At 39.9% G+C, this 17,727-nt stretch overlaps 1 protein-coding gene, 1 long non-coding RNA gene and 1 other non-coding gene across 10 annotated transcripts in view; 1 reads left to right on the top strand and 2 right to left on the bottom strand.

The window, feature by feature from the left end:
- Positions 1 to 8,593, top strand: part of CCDC150 (coiled-coil domain containing 150) — a 96,934-nt gene extending 88,341 nt beyond the window's left edge. For 3 of the 8 annotated variants that reach the window (XM_078451052.2, XM_078451055.2, XM_078451057.2), the window contains exons 22-27: positions 3,889 to 4,083; positions 4,485 to 4,553; positions 4,648 to 4,809; positions 5,483 to 5,569; positions 7,700 to 7,819; positions 8,207 to 8,593. In XM_078451052.2, the coding sequence (XP_078307178.2) occupies positions 3,889 to 4,083; positions 4,485 to 4,553; positions 4,648 to 4,809; positions 5,483 to 5,569; positions 7,700 to 7,819; positions 8,207 to 8,338 (765 nt within the window). In that variant the 3' untranslated portion in view covers positions 8,339 to 8,593. Of the gene's footprint in view, positions 1 to 3,888; positions 4,084 to 4,305; positions 4,376 to 4,484; positions 4,554 to 4,647; positions 4,810 to 5,482; positions 5,570 to 7,699; positions 7,820 to 8,206 lie in introns of those variants that run through there. The other 5 variants (XM_078451056.2, XM_078451054.2, XM_078451059.2 and 2 more) reach the window with 3 other exon arrangements.
- On the bottom strand, positions 1,800 to 1,870 carry LOC132674092 (small nucleolar RNA SNORD56). Its single transcript, XR_009608403.1, has one exon. It is a non-coding gene; the product is annotated as a small nucleolar RNA SNORD56 (small nucleolar RNA).
- Positions 5,567 to 8,236, bottom strand: LOC144617139 (uncharacterized). The gene is made up of 3 exons (XR_013557215.2): positions 8,143 to 8,236; positions 7,460 to 8,063; positions 5,567 to 6,646 (listed from the first exon to the last, which is right to left on the bottom strand). It is a non-coding gene; the product is annotated as an uncharacterized LOC144617139 (long non-coding RNA).
- Positions 8,594 to 17,727: the final 9,134 nt, after the last annotated feature.

The raw sequence follows: 17,727 nt of genomic DNA, 5'->3' as shown, positions 1-17,727 counted from the left end.
ACTACTTTTCATACACAGTTGTTTCCTTTCACCCTTGTTATTTCAAAGTAATTATAATTACATATATTGATTAGAATTCTTAACCCTTACAATCCTCATATCTAGTAAAACCTAGGAAGTAAGCAGTTGTGGAGTGTGTTACACTAACATTCTGTGGGTTGGCCAGTCTGTAAATCCATTAGTTTCTAGAAGTCTATTCTTCCCCATAGTAAACTTCTAACGTAGTACAAAACAGCTTTATTAACAGACCCAAATACCTTTAGTTCCTCTGTGAAAGGAAGCCAAAAGTGGATAAACCTGTGTTTAGTTATGTTTTGGTATTTTATCTTACTTGGAATTGATCTAGATATTCAATGAGTACCCATCATTTCATTTATTTTAGTGTGATTTAAAAGTTTTCAAAAAGATTTTGGAAACTTATCCTCCATTTAACAATTACATTTAGATTACTCATGAAAATTTTATGAGACATGAAATCAGCTAACCATGATCTTAAATTATCTTTCTTGCCAACAAATTCTGTGACAGACATAGATAAGCTTCTTTGACTTTTAGTAAACCTGGGTAAAATGGAAGTATTACAGCTAATGTTCATAATTCTTAGCACATGGATGTTTTAATTAAAAGGTAGCTTCAGGGGCACCTGGGTGGTTTAGTCGATTAAGCATCCAACTTCAGCTCAGGTCTTAATCTCACAGTTGGTGAATTCAAGCCCCGCATTGTGCTGTCTGCTGTCAGCACAGAGTCTGCTTCAGATCCTTTGTCCCCTTCTCTCTCTGCCCCTCCCCTGCTCATGCACTCTCTCTCACAAAAAAAAAAAAAAAAAAAAGGAAAAAGGTAGCTTAAGTTCATTGTTTGATTTGTTGATGATTATCCTAGATCATGTGAACTTGAAAATCATATGGGTTAGATTTTCTATTTCTTAGAGAACGCTGAATACGTATAAATACTTGTTTGTCTTTAAACCAATTGAATAGAGCTCTTTACAAAGTCATTTTGGCAATACCATTCAAAGGTAGGAAAAAAGTCTCTAATATGTGTAAAAGACATAAACATACAAACAGGTCTTAAAGGTTTCATTTTATAATTTTAGTCTTGAGACAGGTACAATACTGCAAAACTCACTCGTTTATAAAAGAACAGTTAGATCCAAATTGTGTTCTTGGCAAATGGAATAAAATTAAGGTTATTTGTTCAGATGGCTAAAGCTTTTAACTAATATTTTTAAAGGTGACTTAAGATTTTCATGGGCCTAGTTTTCCAAATATCTTTTCTCCCTACCCCCTACTCGTACGAATGGTCTTCGTTCATGGAGAAGACCAAGTAGAACACTTTTATCTCAAAAGGCACAGAAAAAAGGAACAAAAGTCCCCTTGGTGGAACTTGTATTCTAAGTCCAGATCTTTTACACTATCTGCAAACGTTAGATGAATAGAGAGGTTTGGGGATCAGTAAATAGAACAAGAGGGCTTTGAATTGTTTTTAGAGCTGAATTTCTGTTCTTGTACACTTGATTTATAAGACAGGTACAGTTTTTAATTTCTCAAAGAATTGGGTTGCAACCTTTAATTCGTGGGCTGACCCACTCACCCAACTACATTATCTTTATTTGCTTCTTTACACCAGGGAGAAGATCTTCAACTAAGGTGGAAGTCAAAAGATTCTTAGGTTCTAGATTCAGAGCTGTGTGTCTGGAATGTCTAGTAAATCCTTCCACAGAGGCTTTAGAATGTTTCTCTTTCTGGGTACATAGTTTCATCTTAGCTCAGGGGAGAAGACTTTTTTTTTCCCCCTCATCTTCACTCAGACCCAAAGGATCTACAAGCAGGAGGTGAACTGCTGTTGACCAGTAATAGTGCCGTCATTGCAGAGAGGAGAAAGGAATTTTTAAAAGTCTGTCAGGCTCTGAATATGGCCATCTTCTGACCATAGAACTCCTTTAAATTCTTTCAGATATCTTGCCAAGTTTCAGCCAGGACAAACAGTAAATATTCCTAGCACTATTAAACCCCTGAATACAAGAGAGATCCCCAAAGAGCACAAAAGATACTACCCTCCCAAGATCAGAGCCACTCCCAAAGTAACCAAGAGAATTGTATTGGGGGTCAGTAGGTCCCTAGCCATGAATGGGATGGCACCCCTATTTCTATCCAGCCTCTGACCCGATGGTTGCCTCGCCAGGTTCTCAGGACATAAAGCAAGATAAACAAGAAGGCAGTAGCTGTCCCTGGGTGAGAAAGGATCAACAACCAGTGGGTACCCAAAAGCAGATTCACAAGATACAATTCAAAGATTAATTCTTACAGCTGTTTTTTGCCTGTCAATCTGAATTTGGAAAGGAAAGGACAGTGTGAATTTTTTTACTTTCTTCTCTCAGCCAGACATCACAGACATCTGAGAAAGCTGACTTTGCTGAGAATTCTCACTCTTTGTTAGCTTCTGCTAGTTGTCCCAGATCCCATCTGGAGGCTCGTGTTCCAGCAGATCTCATTCTAGTCCCCAGAAACCACAGAGAAAGGAAAATAATTTTTCTTTTCCCTTTATGAGTGCTTGGCTTTGCTTTTCTAGAGCACCTTCTCTAGAGCACCTCATACATGGAGAAGCATATTTAGGTTAAAAGTTCTCCACTATAGCCATTGTAATTCAAAAATATCTGTTCAGCCTTAAAAGTTTTATTCACCTGAGATCTCACACTGGAGCGACCCAGTCCAGAAAATGGAAGGCTTAAAGTCTGAAAGCTGCCAACACGAAAGCTGCAGAGCCAGGATCCAAGAGAGATGTAACCTGTGGCCTCCAGAGGCAGTGATGGAGCGGGGAGCTCAGTGGGCACTTACACCAGGCAGCTCACTGCTCCTGGGGACCAGTGCTGTCCTTCAGTTTAACAGTTCTGGAATCAGAAAAGTTTTAATATGCCTCAGTTTATCTTTTAAGAGTTCATTAGAACGCGAATTTGTTCGAATTGGGCATCATCCAGTCTAGCAGATCAAGAGCTCTAAGGAGGTGTACAAAATGAAAGCCTTTTTATAGCAAAAGGGAGCAAGAACAAGTTCTACTAGACAAAAACTTGAGTTGGTTATTGCAGTTTCTTTCCTTTTAGGGGATGACAGGATCAGGCAGATTACCAAACTACTGCTGATCAGGTAATTCCTGATGGACTTGTTTAAGAGTTCATTTCTGAGAAAGCCAAAACCGTAATTCAGTCTCAGTTTGGGACTGAGCATAAGGGACTCCATTTGAAATTGTTGTCTGGTTTTTAACAATAAGCACTATGCTGTTTTTCCACTAGACAATTTTATTAAAATCTTTAAAAACTAAAAGCAGTATTCTAAAAAATATATGCAGTGGTAGTAACTGGCAAGTATTTATAGAAATTACCGTATAATTTTCAGTTGTCCAGACATGAGGTCACAGTGACAGGAAAGAAAAGTTGAATGATCACTGAGAAATTACCATATGCCAGGCTCTGCTTTCTTTCTCTACTTTGTCTTATTTAACTAGGAACCCTATGAAATAGGTTATGTGCATACTTTGCCAATGATGAACCTGAGGCTTAGGGAAGTCGGTTATCCAAAATTACTTGGCTAGTAAGTGCTAAAGCTGGGATTTGAACTGGGGTTGGACTCCAAGGTCGTGCTCTTGAAAAGAGAATGAGGAACATTATATACGTTGTGTTCTTTAGTGTTAATAGTTATGAAAACAAAAGATGAAAACCACTTAAAGTGTTGCTTCACAGGTCTTCTTAATCAAACGTCATTATTATTGCCTCACTTTCCCTTCTTGTTAAAAGAAAGTTCCAAAGAGAAGGAACTAAGTATGGGGACAGACCTACTTATAAGCTTCTCTTAATGAAAGGTAAAAATGATTGAATTTTCCCTTTGTGTTCCACAGCTGAAGAAAGCCCTTGACGAAGCCAACTTCAGATCAGTGGAAGTAACGCGGACCAACCGAGAGCTGCGGCAGAAACTCACAGAGCTGGAGAAGATCCTGAACACTAGCAAGGAGAAAATAAAGAATCAAAAGGCCCAAATTAAGCTCCACTTGTCGACTAAGGCGAATAATACTCAGAATGTAGAGAGGATGAAGGTTGTATGAAAAATGCTAAGTCTCCCTTACTCCCTGTTATCTGATGAGGATCCATGCAGGCTGTGGGGTCTGGCGAAGATAGTTCCAGAGTACTAACAGCAGCATGTGTGCTCCGGGAATTACAGCTACACCTGGGAAGTGGGCAGATTGCAGGGGGATGGACAGACTGTCTTTCTCCAGCAGAGAGAGACACTGCTGTGTAAATGTTTGATTTCTCTTCAGCTGCCATGTCACCTTCTGGCCCCCCATCTGCCTCTCCCACAGTGATCGTACAGGATTTTGCTCTGTCAGGGTCAGTGGGCCAGACGGGAAGGAGAGCCCAGCAGGGGCTGGTAACTGTGGGTCTCATATGGGATTCTCCACTGATCATCTTTCTATGTTATTTCCACATTTACTTTCAGCAAATAGAAACAGAATTGAGGCAAATGGAGCTAATTAAGGATCAGTATCAGAAAAAAAATTATGAACAGGTAGATGATTTCCACAAACTCTATGTTTACTATTCACCTAAAATCTCACACTTGGACAGGTTCACCAACTGCTTCCCTCTTTGTGCCCTCCCAGTCACTGAGTATCCAGAAATTTGTATCTGAAATGACTAACCTACAGAAAGAGATGCAGCTGTTGGCCAAGAGCCAGTACGAGACCTCAGCACGGAATAAACAGCAAGAGCTGCGCCTGGAGGCAGAGCGGAAAGTAAGGCAGGAACTGGAGAACCGGTGCCAGGTAAAAAGTTCCCTCAGGTTCATCTCAGATTATCAGCAAGTGACACGTACCGAAACCCAACATCAGAGCATCTACGTTTTCTAGATTCTGTAGAAGAAACAAAAGTCTACAAGTAGGAAGAAGCCTATAGCTTTGAATGTGGCCCATGTTCTCAATTTTCAACTTAATAAGATATCCATTCTTAACAGCTACAGCTCACATATGCAAAATACTGGTTATTAAATAAGACTTCTGAACTGAATTTCATAGTCTTTCAGGCACTTTACACCCCTTGCTTCTTCCCTGAAGCTTAGATACACCTGTTGCTATGACAGGATTTTTAGCTCTTCCCAGCCTCTGGAAAAGCATAACATTTTATCACTGCAAAAGGACTTCAAGAGATCATTAAGCCCTTGCTTTCTAGCAGAAATTGTCTCCAATGAAAAAATATTCCTTCAGTTCTGGAAAGAGATATTAATCACTTTTTCTTCAGGAGAATCCATAAATCAAAATCTGTGATCATATACATCTGTGGATACTACTAACACTTTTCATCTTATATTTTGGTAGCACCTGAAGTTAGTGTACTCCATCATGCTTTCATAATTTGATTGCCCATTTATAACAATATGGAAGCTCTTTGTTCCATATGGGACTGTGGGAATTTGTAAAAATCTTTGTATCACATTTTCAGGAATTGGAAGAAACCATCAGACACCTAAAGAAATGCAAAGAGGCAACAGAGCATAAACTCAAAGAAGCCAGTGTGGAATCAGAACAGGTAAGCCAGACCTAGGGACATAAAGACTTAACAAGTTTCCTCACACACAACAATTTTGAAACACTCAAGTCAGAGTAAAATGCCTCGTTAACATGGGAGCGTAACAGGCAAGAACCATTATGACTTATGAAGTATAATCTCCATTATGAAGAATGATTTTTAGGTTGAGACTCTGTGTCCTGATAAAAGATAACAGAATGCCAAAATACTGATTAAGTCCAAGTCTTTACCACTTAATATAAGAAGGGAAGACCAGCATGTGTGTAGATTTTAATGCACTATTACTCAACATCACTAATAAAAGTGGAAGCTCTTTGTTCAGTCAATAAAAAATGTTAAGTAGGCCTTATTTTTTTAAGTTGGTTTTTTTTTTTTTAATTTAGGTAATTTCTACATGCAACGTGGGGCTCAAACTCATGTCCCTGAGATTGAGAATCATATACTCTTCAGACTGAGCCCGTCAGGTCCCCTGAGTAGGCCCTCTTACTTTGTGATTTTCCTTTCTCTAATCTTAAATTGGCCTATTTGAAGGTATTTAAAATTATACATTTTTTAGAGCTGGAAAGGGTCTTTGAAATCATGGTCTGCCACAACCATTCCTCATTTTCCAAATAAGGAAAACAGCTTCTAAGGTATTACAGTGATGTTTTTGTCAGTTGGTCATGATGTGTGTGCCTTTTACAGCCACTAAATTACAAGACAACATGACTGTCATAGTGGGATATTAAAGGGAATATGGACTCAGACACACATGAGTTTGAACACTGTCACATGAGTTTGTCACACTGTGACACAGTGCCCTTAAGGAATTTACATTTACTTCCTTTAACTCATCAGTTACCACATCTAGAAAAGTCAGGGTATTGAGACTTACCTTTCCGTTGTTCTGTTAGATGGCTCAGAGTAAGTTTCAGTAAACGGTGCCTCCCTTCTCATTTACCAAACAAGAGGAGATAGGATGGATGTACAGGGCCATTTCAAGCATCTTTCCCTCCACTCCTGGTAAAGAGTGCTGGACACTGCCTTTGGTGGGGGGCAGGGTGTGAGTATCACCGGCATTAGGGTATACAAACAGACCTGGAAAATATTTGAACTTTGTAACTTTCTAAAAGTTAAATGCCAGGGGAGCTCTATTTTTTTACCTCACTATTTTGTGCCCACACTGTGAACTGGCTGGGCTAGGACAAATACATAGTCGCACGTATTTACTGTGGACCTGTCATATGTTGGGCGCTGTCCTAGGTGATGGAGACACGGGGTGAAACAAGCCCGACGAAGTCCCTGCTCTCCTAGATCTTGCCTTCTCCCAGGCAAGACAGAAATACCTCTCAAGACTTGAGAATCAAAAAACGAAAATGCTGTCCATGAAACAAATAATCAAAGGGAAGAAAACAGTCATTTTGCTTTTTATTCTAGAGGATATGTTCTGGAGCTGTTTTGAAGCAACCATTATACCACAGAAAAGCCTGTTGGCCTACCTTAAAATACCATAGTATCCCAAACACACATAAAAGTGCCAGGCACACAGTAGATATTTGTCAATTAAATGAATACGGAGTCCAGATCATCTTCAAAGGCAGACGACTAGAGGGACCATTTAAGTCAATCTAACAAAGGTGATTTGGAAGTTTGTGCTTAGGAGCTGAAGTCTAAAATATTTTGATGATAAAGGAAATAAAGAGGATGCAACTTACGCTAAGCTGGTTCCGTCTTTTACTAATTCAGTTTACTTTCATAAAGCACAACAGAAAAATCTAGTGTAGGGACTTTGGAGAAGTATTTAGTCTTGGAGAACAGAACTCACAAGTCCCAACCATGGTTTGCACTACCACGTTCACTTGCAGCGCTATCTTATCCCGTCATTCTGATTTTTCCCCGGGGTTCTCTTACCTTAGGTCACGCCCAAGAAATCGGAACAAATGCATGAAAAAGCAACAGGCTTGCAGGCATCCCTCAGCTCTACATTCAGAAATCTCTGTCATCTGTAGAATGGATATTATGCAAATAGGTTACAAGGACCTTGCACTCAGAATTTGGGTCTTTTAACATCTAGGTAAAAAGTCTCTTGAACCAATACACAAAAAACTATTTCTTTGTTGTAATGTTTAATGATAACGCTTGTATGTCCAGATAACAGCTAACCTGGAAGAAGCTCATCGCTGGTTTAAGTGCAGGTTCGATGGCCTGCAGCTTGAGCTGACGAGAAACCGGTTGCAGAGGCTTCCCCGAGAAGACGGGTGGATGGAAGAGGTAGGGTATTCGGACATGGCTGTCGTAAGCAATTTTGGATTTGTTCCTTCTCAGATTTCTTTTTCTTCAGCATGGAGCCCACTTCAGGGCTCATACTCACAAACCGTGAGATCATGACCTGAGCCGAAATCAAGTCGGACACTTAACCGACTGAGCCACCCAGGTGCCCCTCTTCAAATTTCTAATTACAGAAGTTCTCTCTTCATCCAGCTACTCTCCCCACTAATCTGTAGATTTCTTTAAACTGCAAAGAAAACAAATGCATTAAATTTCTTTCTTAAAAGTTCTACATTTCCCAACCTGTCTAGATTAGAACCACTCACCTTGATGAATAAATTATATTCGTAAAGACAAAACAGGGCCTCAGCTATGCAGTTAGTTTTGCAGTGTCGGGTCTGTTTTCTTTCCAGCAGGACCAAGGTAACAAGCACGACGTGGCATCCAGCCAGTCTGTTCTACATCGGTGGGAGAATAAACAGCGTCTTAGACTTACACCCAAGAAATGTCATTCTGAACTAGAGAGAGATTGATGCCCTTGACAGAGGCACTTCTTCATCGATAGCTATACCACCATGATTTCCAGAGCCCAGCAATCAGGGCTGGCCTTTTCCACAGTCATCAGAACATCAAGTCTTTGATGTGGGCTGAAGATTTTTGGACTTGAGTTTATTCTTTCAGGAACTTGCTGATATCAGTACAGAACCACCCCATCTTTTTTGTCTCTTTCCCCATTTTCCACCCAATAAATTTATATGAATTTGTTGTAAGATAGAAGTTACTGTTGTATGATACTTGTCTATTTTTCTAAGTACATTTTATCAAAAAGCACTTAGTGAGGTACTAGATGTACAGCCACTAAATGATAGGATATTTTGTTTCGATAAAATCCCCTAGTCTAACACCCAGTAGATAATCCTTGAAAATGGGATCACCTGGAAAATGGTAAAAACTTTTCCACATAAAAAAAAAAAAAAAATACCCTTTTATGCTGGGTAATTACCAGCACATCTTTAGTAGGATTAGATCTCTCTTCTTTATTTTTTTTAATTGTTTTAAGTAAGCTCTGTACCCATTGTGGGGTTTGAACTCACAAACCCGAGATCAAGAGTCATGTGTTCTACCAACTGAGCCATCCAGGCGCCCCTACAGCTCTATTCTTATATTAGATATCTCAGAGATTGTATTTATAACTTCCTCAAATGTTTACAAATCAAATTATTGTATATAGCAGACTGCTCTGCTCCAGGACTATGCCTGGCCCATGTAGCTCTTCCTTACTATAGTAAGCAATAAATTCAGCTTTATATATATGTATATTTTTTATTTTAGATAGGGAGCGGTAGAGTAGGTAATCCAGACTTAATGAACATAAACAGCTACCATAGCACCTGGCTTTATTCATGTTCAAGTAATGGTAGCTACTGATGATGCTATCAGGACCTAAATTGAGTGAGCATTGTGAATTGGAGGGAATATCATTAATAAAACTCTCAGAGGTTGAAGAGCCTACCATTCTTCTTCTGATATAAAAAAGACAAAGCTGAATTTATAGCCTAAACTAAGCCGTAATAATTGAAGGAGAGCTCTGTTGGTCAGGCAGAGTCCTCCCTGATCGGAGCAGACTGCTGATCTTATATAACGTTTGGGGGAAACACCAAGTTCAAGAATCGCAAGACTTTCAGAGACCTTGAGGGTTGGTACTATCTGTAGAAGTGTAGTTATGTGGGTAAGATTGGTAACTGGCATTCAGGGGGCACCTGTTGGAATGCATCTATTTCTGTGTGTCTGACATCCAGAGGTGAGGGTTCACTGATTGGCAGGCTGGGAAAAGCCTCCCCAAGTTATCTAACTCCTACAGAATTTATCCCTTTAGACTCTTCATAAGAAGATAAAGTTATTTTAAGGTACCAGAGAGTCAATCTTGAAATAGTCTAAGCAAGAACCCCACAGAACAGTTCCTTTGTCCTGAATTCCTCATAGGACAAAAGATCCCAATTACTGTGCAGGAGAGATGATCAACCTTATTGGGTTGTAAATACACCATTCTTGAGTGTTGTCATGACATTGACCGTTACTGACCAAGAATATGTTTATCTTCTTCATCCAGAGCAAGGACATTTTTCTCCACTTGTGTTTTGTTCTCAAAGAGTATCATTATTGATAAAGTCAGTGTAACCTTATGTCATTTTTTTAGGTTGGCTATACTAAACCTTAGCTTGGGAGAAGTGAATTATAGCATTAGATTGGTGATCATTTCTAGTAAAACCTATATTTAGAACAGCCTGTTTAGAGTGATGAATTTGCTGAAGTGTTTCTATAGTACTTTTATAATGGTCTGCTGTATACTAGGTTCTATTGTGGGCCTGTACTTTCATCTGAAGCTACCAAAACACAGACAAAATATCAACCAATGGTTTTTAAGACACCAGACAGGGGCGCCTGGGTGGCGCAGTCGGTTAAGCGTCCGACTTCAGCCAGGTCACGATCTCGCGGTCCGTGAGTTCGAGCCCCGCGTCAGGCTCTGGGCTGATGGCTCGGAGCCTGGAGCCTGTTTCCGATTCTGTGTCTCCCTCTCTCTCTGCCCCTCCCCCGTTCATGCTCTTCTCTCTCTGTCCCAAAAATAAATAAAAAACGTTGAAAAAAAAAAAATTAAAAAAAAAAAAAAAAAAAGACACCAGACATTGTGCAACAAAGAACAGTACTCCCTGAGAGAAAGGGAACAAATGAGGTGAACCCTACTATCACCCCGCCTTCTAGCCTTCAGACAGTTCATGCACCTGGTCCTGAGTTAAGGAGCCAGAATCCAGGGAGACCAGGACTGCTAGAGTTCCAGGACCGAATACCGGAGAGGAGAGTGCTACAGAGGGAGAATTTCAGAGATGTCCCGAAAGCCCTCTTGAGTATTAGCTGAGCACATGCATGTGAGGAAACCACCTCAAGCTGGAGAAAGAATCATCCAGAAGGGTTTAAGTTAACAGTGGCCAACACACACACACACACACACACACACACACACACACACACAAAATACCAGCTTCCATCAGCCAGCATGAGAAACATCATGATTTGCAGGGCATTGGGTGGAGAACACTAAAGAATACTTGTCTCAGAAGTAGAGAATAGGTAGCCCTACAGCGAACACTGCTCTAGTCCTACCCAGCGAATCTGAAACGCAAGACCCCAAATGATCTATTCCAAGTAACTGCATTCCAAAACAGCTTAAGGATATTTAGAGGAATACAAAAATATGTGGCACCCATCAAGGTAAAAATCACAATTTGTGGTACCAATCCAAAGCAGCAGGAAAATTTAACCCAGGTTAACAGATGTTAAATGTGACAGTGGGCCGCCTGGGTGGCTCAGTCTGTCGAGCGTTCAACTTCATCTCAGGTCATGATCTCACCGTTCATCAGTTCCAGCCCTCCGTCGGGGTCTGCTGACATCTCAGAGCCTGGAGCCTGCTTTGGATTCTGTGTCTCCCTCTGTCTCTGCCCTCGTTCTCTCTCTGTCTCTCATAAACATTAAAAAAAAAAAGTGACCATAACTATATTTTCAAAGAGTATTAAAACAATGGGTGGTAATAGAAAAATTGAAAAGAATTCATAATTATTAACTAGTAGAAAACTGATGGTTTCCTTTAGCAGTAGAGACTGACTACATGTAGGAACATTGGATTTAAAGGGGATTCCAATACAAGATCTGAAGATGTTTTGATTAATTTTTTGATGACTGCAGTTGTTCTAAAGCAAGGAGACTGAGCTGTGGCTCCTGAATTAAGGGATAAGCAATGGTTCTATTAATTGTGCTGTGTTGTTAACACCCATAGAGCATGACCTAACCTTTTCTTATGAGTACAAAAAGTGATTTGTGAAAATCTAGGAAGAACCCATCTGGACTGTGACTTTGGTCCAGGTAAACTGTCTATGGAGTCATTTGCCCTTGGGGATTCTGACACTATAGCTGTTTGTTTTGGTCAGCTTTATTAAGGTATAATTGACAAAACTGTAAGTTATTGAGGGTGAGCATCATAATGATTCGATACACATTGTGAAATTATTCCATCTGTCACCTCACATACTTAATTTTTGATGAGGACATTTCATTTTTATTCTCAGCAAATATCAATTATATAATACAGTGTTAACTCTAATCATCATATTATACATTTGATCCTCAAACCTTACTCATCCTGTAATTGAAAGTATCCTTTAACAACTTCTATTTCCCCAACCCTTCAGTCATTGCCAACCACTTTTCTGCTCCCTGCTTCTAAGAGTTTGATTGTTTAAGATTCCACATATAAATGTCTTTGGTGATTTTTTGAATTTTTTTTAAGAGTTTATTTTTAATCTCTGCACCCAACATGGGGTTCGAATATACAACCCCAAGAGTCACACGCTGTACCAACTGAGCCAGCCAGGTGCTCCAATTCTTTGAGGTATTTCTGGAGACTACCATAAATATCCTAATGTCATAGCAGCTTTAATCTGATCACGTGTATGGGCTACAGCATATTTTATCTGGAAGTAGATCCTACCTATTAAATCTCTGTGTCCTAAAGAAAAAAGGACTGTTTCTCTGACAGTGATCCCAAAGAATCAGATACAGGTTGAGACTTAGGAAAGGACTCACAATTGTTCCAAGTTCTCATTTTTCAGAGTGGTTTTAGTAAAGGAAAGCAAAGTTCATTGCCTCTCAAACTTCTATAATTACTATACATTTTCAGTTTTACCTTTTATTACCATCTTTTGTCATAAAGTCATTTATAAGATAATACTCTCTCACACTAGAAGTCATTTTGCTTATCTGTTTGCTTCTTAGACAACTGTAAAATTTGGGTCTGAAGGATCTGATGTTCAGAGTAGTAGGATTAATTGTAGGTAACGGTAATATCAAGTACTGTTCTGTTCCACTTGGGAGTTTAGAGGGAAGACACGGACTTGTGGAGTAATGTCTCCCCCAGGGTGGCATCATTGGACTTCAGATGGTTGTCCTTCAGCTTCTTAGCCAGCACTGGGCAATTATTAGCTCAGTGATCTTTTTGCTTGCAATTTCTCTAGTTTCTTTACCAAAGACTTCCAGTTCTTAACAGAAGATATTGGGCCTTGTTTTTATCTCAGGACCAGTTGTTTTAGATAGACAGCCAGAGCCTGTTTACTTTCTAAGGCTCTCTAGAGACATCTAGCTACAGATTACTGGTTTTCCAAAATAGCTTGTTTTTCTTATTAAAGTCCCTAGTTTTTCAATTATTCCAATTGTTTTTCTTATTAAAGTCCTTAGTTTAGATAATGAGCCCATGAACAAAAAGAAGACAAGGCCCTTACTTCAGCTGTTGGGTCTGCCCCAGGATACCATTTGAAAGAAGAGCAAAATATTTAAGAAATTTGACTTTTTGATGGTATTTGGCATCTCTCTTCTCAAGAGCATTTATTCTGGGCTCTTATCTCATGATCAATCTCATTTCATTGGGCAAGATGGCTTTATGTTCACACTGGTCTACATCATCATATGTTCTCCACCTTGGACTTCTTTGGGCAATAGGGATCCTACACCATTTGTTAATGCAAGCCTTTTTATAAATGGTCAGAAACAATGTACAATATATAGAAGACTAGAACAGACTGAAATATTTTCTGCTTACCAACCCAGCAGAGATTTCTTAGAGCTCTAATAAATCCAGGATTGAGTCTCCTTGGATGGGCTGATCACATGCCCACCCTCAATTAATCACTATCACTTAAGAGAGAGATTATATACTAATTGGCTAGGCCTAGATGTGCCCATCTCTGAAACTGAGAATAGTTCCCCAAAGGAAATCTCAGTGATGTTCCTAGAAGAACGGGGAAACAGAGGTAAGTCAAGTCAAAACTGTTAAATGTCTATCACAACAATCTTAAGATTGTAAGCAGAGAAAATACACCAACACGGTCACTACTGAACTTCATTAACACAGAGCTCTGAGTAGCTGCTAGATTCCTTTCATATTGACACTGCTTTTCCTTCAAAGCATTTATAGGAGACACAAGCTATCAGGTTCTTCCCGAGCTTTTAAAACGGATTCTTTAATAACCTATATAGAGACTTTGAGGCAGCTGCTTAGTCACCTACCTCCTAATGTTTCCTTCACAAGCAATATGAAACAAGAAAGGAAAGGTGAATTCTACATAAAACCACACTCAGCGTAACTTGAAGGCAGACAATGTCAAATCTTTAAAAATAACTAAGTAAAATGAGAAAAAGCACCAGATCCCAGTGTGTGTTGTCTCACACTTCTGCCCCACCTCACTACAAGGTTTGTAACAGACAAAGGCAAACGGAGATGGAAAAAGGAAGCTAGTGAAAGGGTCTCAGTTTCACTGGACACTGTTACCACAAGGACTACATGTATCCTAAACCTGGAAATACTAAAAAAAAAAAAAAAAAAAAGTGTCCAGGCAGATCAGAGTATGAACTACAGGAAAGGAACTTCTAAATACACATGGTTTAAAGGTGCAGGCATGATTTAAAGGGGCACTCTTCAAAATGTGGATCTGCTAGGGGAACAAAAAAGGTAAAGAGGAAAAGACCTTATTGGAAATTGGATTGTTAAGGGGAAAAGAAATTGAAGTTTTAGGACCAATAAGAAAAAGAGAGAAGCACAAAATTGAAGGACTCATAACCCTCCCCACAACACAAAAACCTCCCCACCAAATCACAACACCCTGGAAAAAGCACCTGGACTTTGCTATACTGACCAGTGAGGGCTCAGTAAACTAGAAATATTGCAAAACAACCCAATAGCACAAATGTGAATAAGAGGAAAGTTAAGTCTATACAGAGTACTGCAGAAAGTCGGGAATAAAATTACATCTCAACTGAGGAAAATTTCTCCCAATAAACCCTTATGAAGGAAAAGAAACTTCAATATGTTTCAACTTTGAAGACAAACTTTTCAGGATATGAGAACCACTGTGAAACAAATTTAAAAACTAAGGACATAAATGGACAAAAATCAGAGAAATGAAGAGTGTTGTTTGCACTTAGAACAGTGGAAGAAAAAGACAAAATTATCTCAGAAACGAAGAATAAGTTACAAGATGCCCAAGGGAGAACCAATTCAGATCAAAGTAAGAGACACTGAAGAAAGGCAGGAAAACAAGGAAATGAAAATGGCATTAAGGACTAAAAAAGTCTGGGGCACCATGGTGGCTCAGTCATTAGAGTGTCTGACTCTTGATTTTGGCTCAAGTCATGATGTCACGGTTTGTGGGATCAAGCCCTGCATTGGGCTCCACACTGATAGCATGGAACCTGCTTAGGATTCTCTCCCTGTCCCTCTCCTGTTCTGTCTCAAAATAAACTTGAACAAAATAATAAAAGTAAAAAAGTTCAGAGAAAAGGTAACAGAATGGAATACAGACAAAGAAGGAATAGTATTTGTGTTAATTGGAGCCCTTATGGAAGAAAAAAGGGTAGATCAGAAGCAATATTTAGAACTACAACCCATAAACACTTTCCAAAAATAGAAAAAAGTGTATCTGAATCTACATATTGAAATAATTCACCAGGAAGCTGGAAAAAAAAAAAAAAAACAACTTCAAGACACATTCTAATAAAACTATAGATTTCAAAGAAAGTATTCTCAAAGTGTACAGGCAAAAAGATCAAATAACTTACAAAGGCAAAAGAAACTGGCCTCACATTTATAAACCAACACACTAAGCAAGGCAACAATGGAGCAGTGTGGTTGGCAGAATTCTAAAATAGGGCCCAAGATGTCCCACCTTCAGGTAGACATAACTGCATCATCTCTTGGACTTTAAAAATGATGGAGCTCACTTGTGATTAGATTATAGGTCACAGTTGACTTGAAGGAAATTATCCTGTAGAGCTGACCTAATCAGATAAATCCTTTAAGAGCCATTTTCTCCCAACTGGTTGCAAAAGGGGAAGTCTGCGATTTGAAGCACAAGAAGACTTTTTGTGCCCCTGCTGGCTAGAAGAATAAGGCTGCATAGCAAGAAATGCAGGTGCATTCTACAAGCTGAGCCCCAGCCCTGGCTGGAAGCCAGCAGAAAAATGGAGACTTCAGTCCCAAGACTGCCAAGAACTGATTTCTGCTAACAACCAGAATAAGCTTCAAAGTAGTTCTTTCCCCAGACCTCCATAAAGGAGCACAGTGCTGCCAACAGCTTGGTGTCAGCCTTCGAAATCCTGAGATTCTAGCCCCGCCCTGGATTCCTAACCCACAGAAACTGTTAGGTAAGTTTGTATTTTTTTTTAATTTTCTAATTTTTCATTTTTTAAAGTAAGCTCTACACCAATGTGGGGCTTGAACTCACAACCCCAAGATCAAGAGTTGCACTCTCCACCAACTGAGCCCAAGTTTGCATTATTTTAAGCCCCTAAGTGTGTGCTAGCAGCAATAACAAAAAATTAGCACAATTGGCATTTTTTAAAAACTCAAAGAATGTGTGTGAACCAAGGATTCTATATTCAGTTTTCAACTATCAAAACTACAGAAACTTGGATTTGAAGCCAGGCTACCATTGCCAGAGGGTGGGCCAGCCCCTCCCTGTTCCAGGGCCCCTCCCACCTGGTTGTGTAACCATCCCCAGCACCCCCTCTCCAAGGCCCCCCACCTGGGAATGGGGAGGTTCACCCAAAAAGGTAAATAGAATAAATAAAACTACAGAAAAATGGTTATAAACATATAAGAACTTAGAGAATTCTGCATCCATTAGGCCTTCTTGACGAATTTACAAGAGCAGAGATCAGCCAACTTTTTGTGTAATGATGAGACAGTAAAGGTTAGAGGCTGTGAGGGTCAGATAGAGTTTATGTACCATATTACTGGGTTTTTTTTAATGTTTATTTACTTTTTTTTTTTTTTTTAACATTTATTCATTTTTGAGAGAGTGCAAGCAGAGGAGGGGCAGAAAGAGGGAGATACAGAATCTGAAGCGGTCTCCAGCCCTGATCTGTCGGCACAGAGCCAGACGTGGGGCTCAAACTCACAAACTGAGATCATGACCCTAGCCGAAGTCCAACGCTTAACTGAATGAGCCACTCAGGTGCCCGAGTGTTTATTCACTTTTGAGAGAGAGACCAAGCAGGGGAGGGGCATAGAAGGGGACAGGGGATTTGAAGCGGGATCTGCGTTGACAGCAGACAGCCCAATGTGGGGCTTGAATTCTCAAAACTCTCAAGATTATAACCCAAGCCAAAGTCAGAAGCTTAACCAACTGAGCCACAGGTGCCCTGTGTTGTTGTTGTTGTTGTTTTTAACAATCCTTTAAAGTGGTATGGAGGTGGGGGTGGGGATTCTTTGCTCATAAGCCACACCAAACCAGATTAGGAGCCAGATTTGACCTTCAGGCCTTATCTTCATAACCCCTGTGTTAGAGAAGAAGCTTCATCCAACTAAGTAGTAATTGAAAATTTCAGGCAGAGGGAGTGCCTGGGTGGCTCAGTCGGTTAAGCGGCCGACTTCGGCTCAGGTCACGATCTCGAGGTCCGTGAGTTCGAGCCCCATGTCGGGCTCTGTGCTGACAGCTCAGAGCCTGGAGCCTGTTTCCGATTCTGTGTCTCCCTCTCTCTGCCCCTCCCCCGTTCATGCTCGGTCTCTCTCTGTCTCAAAAATAAATAAACGTTAAAAAAAAAAAAATTAGAAAATTTCAGGCAAAGGATTGATGGGGTGAAGTTTTAAAAATATATAATTATGTATAGCAATGTATAAGGCAAAGGTCAAGATAAGAGTGGAAAACTGATGTACAAATGTCACATATTACGATAAAGTAGATACAAAAATGACAGAGAGTGGGGGGCACCTGGGTGGCTCAGTGGGTTAAGCACCCAACTCTTGGTTTCAGCTCAGTTCCTGATCTCACGGTTCGTGAGTTAGAGCTCCACATCGGGCTCTGTGCTGA

This window comes from Panthera onca, chromosome C1 (assembly GCF_046562875.1).
Source record: "Panthera onca isolate mPanOnc1 chromosome C1, mPanOnc1 haplotype 2, whole genome shotgun sequence".
NCBI lineage: Eukaryota > Metazoa > Chordata > Mammalia > Carnivora > Felidae > Panthera > Panthera onca.
This window is presented reverse-complemented; position numbering and strand designations above follow the sequence as displayed.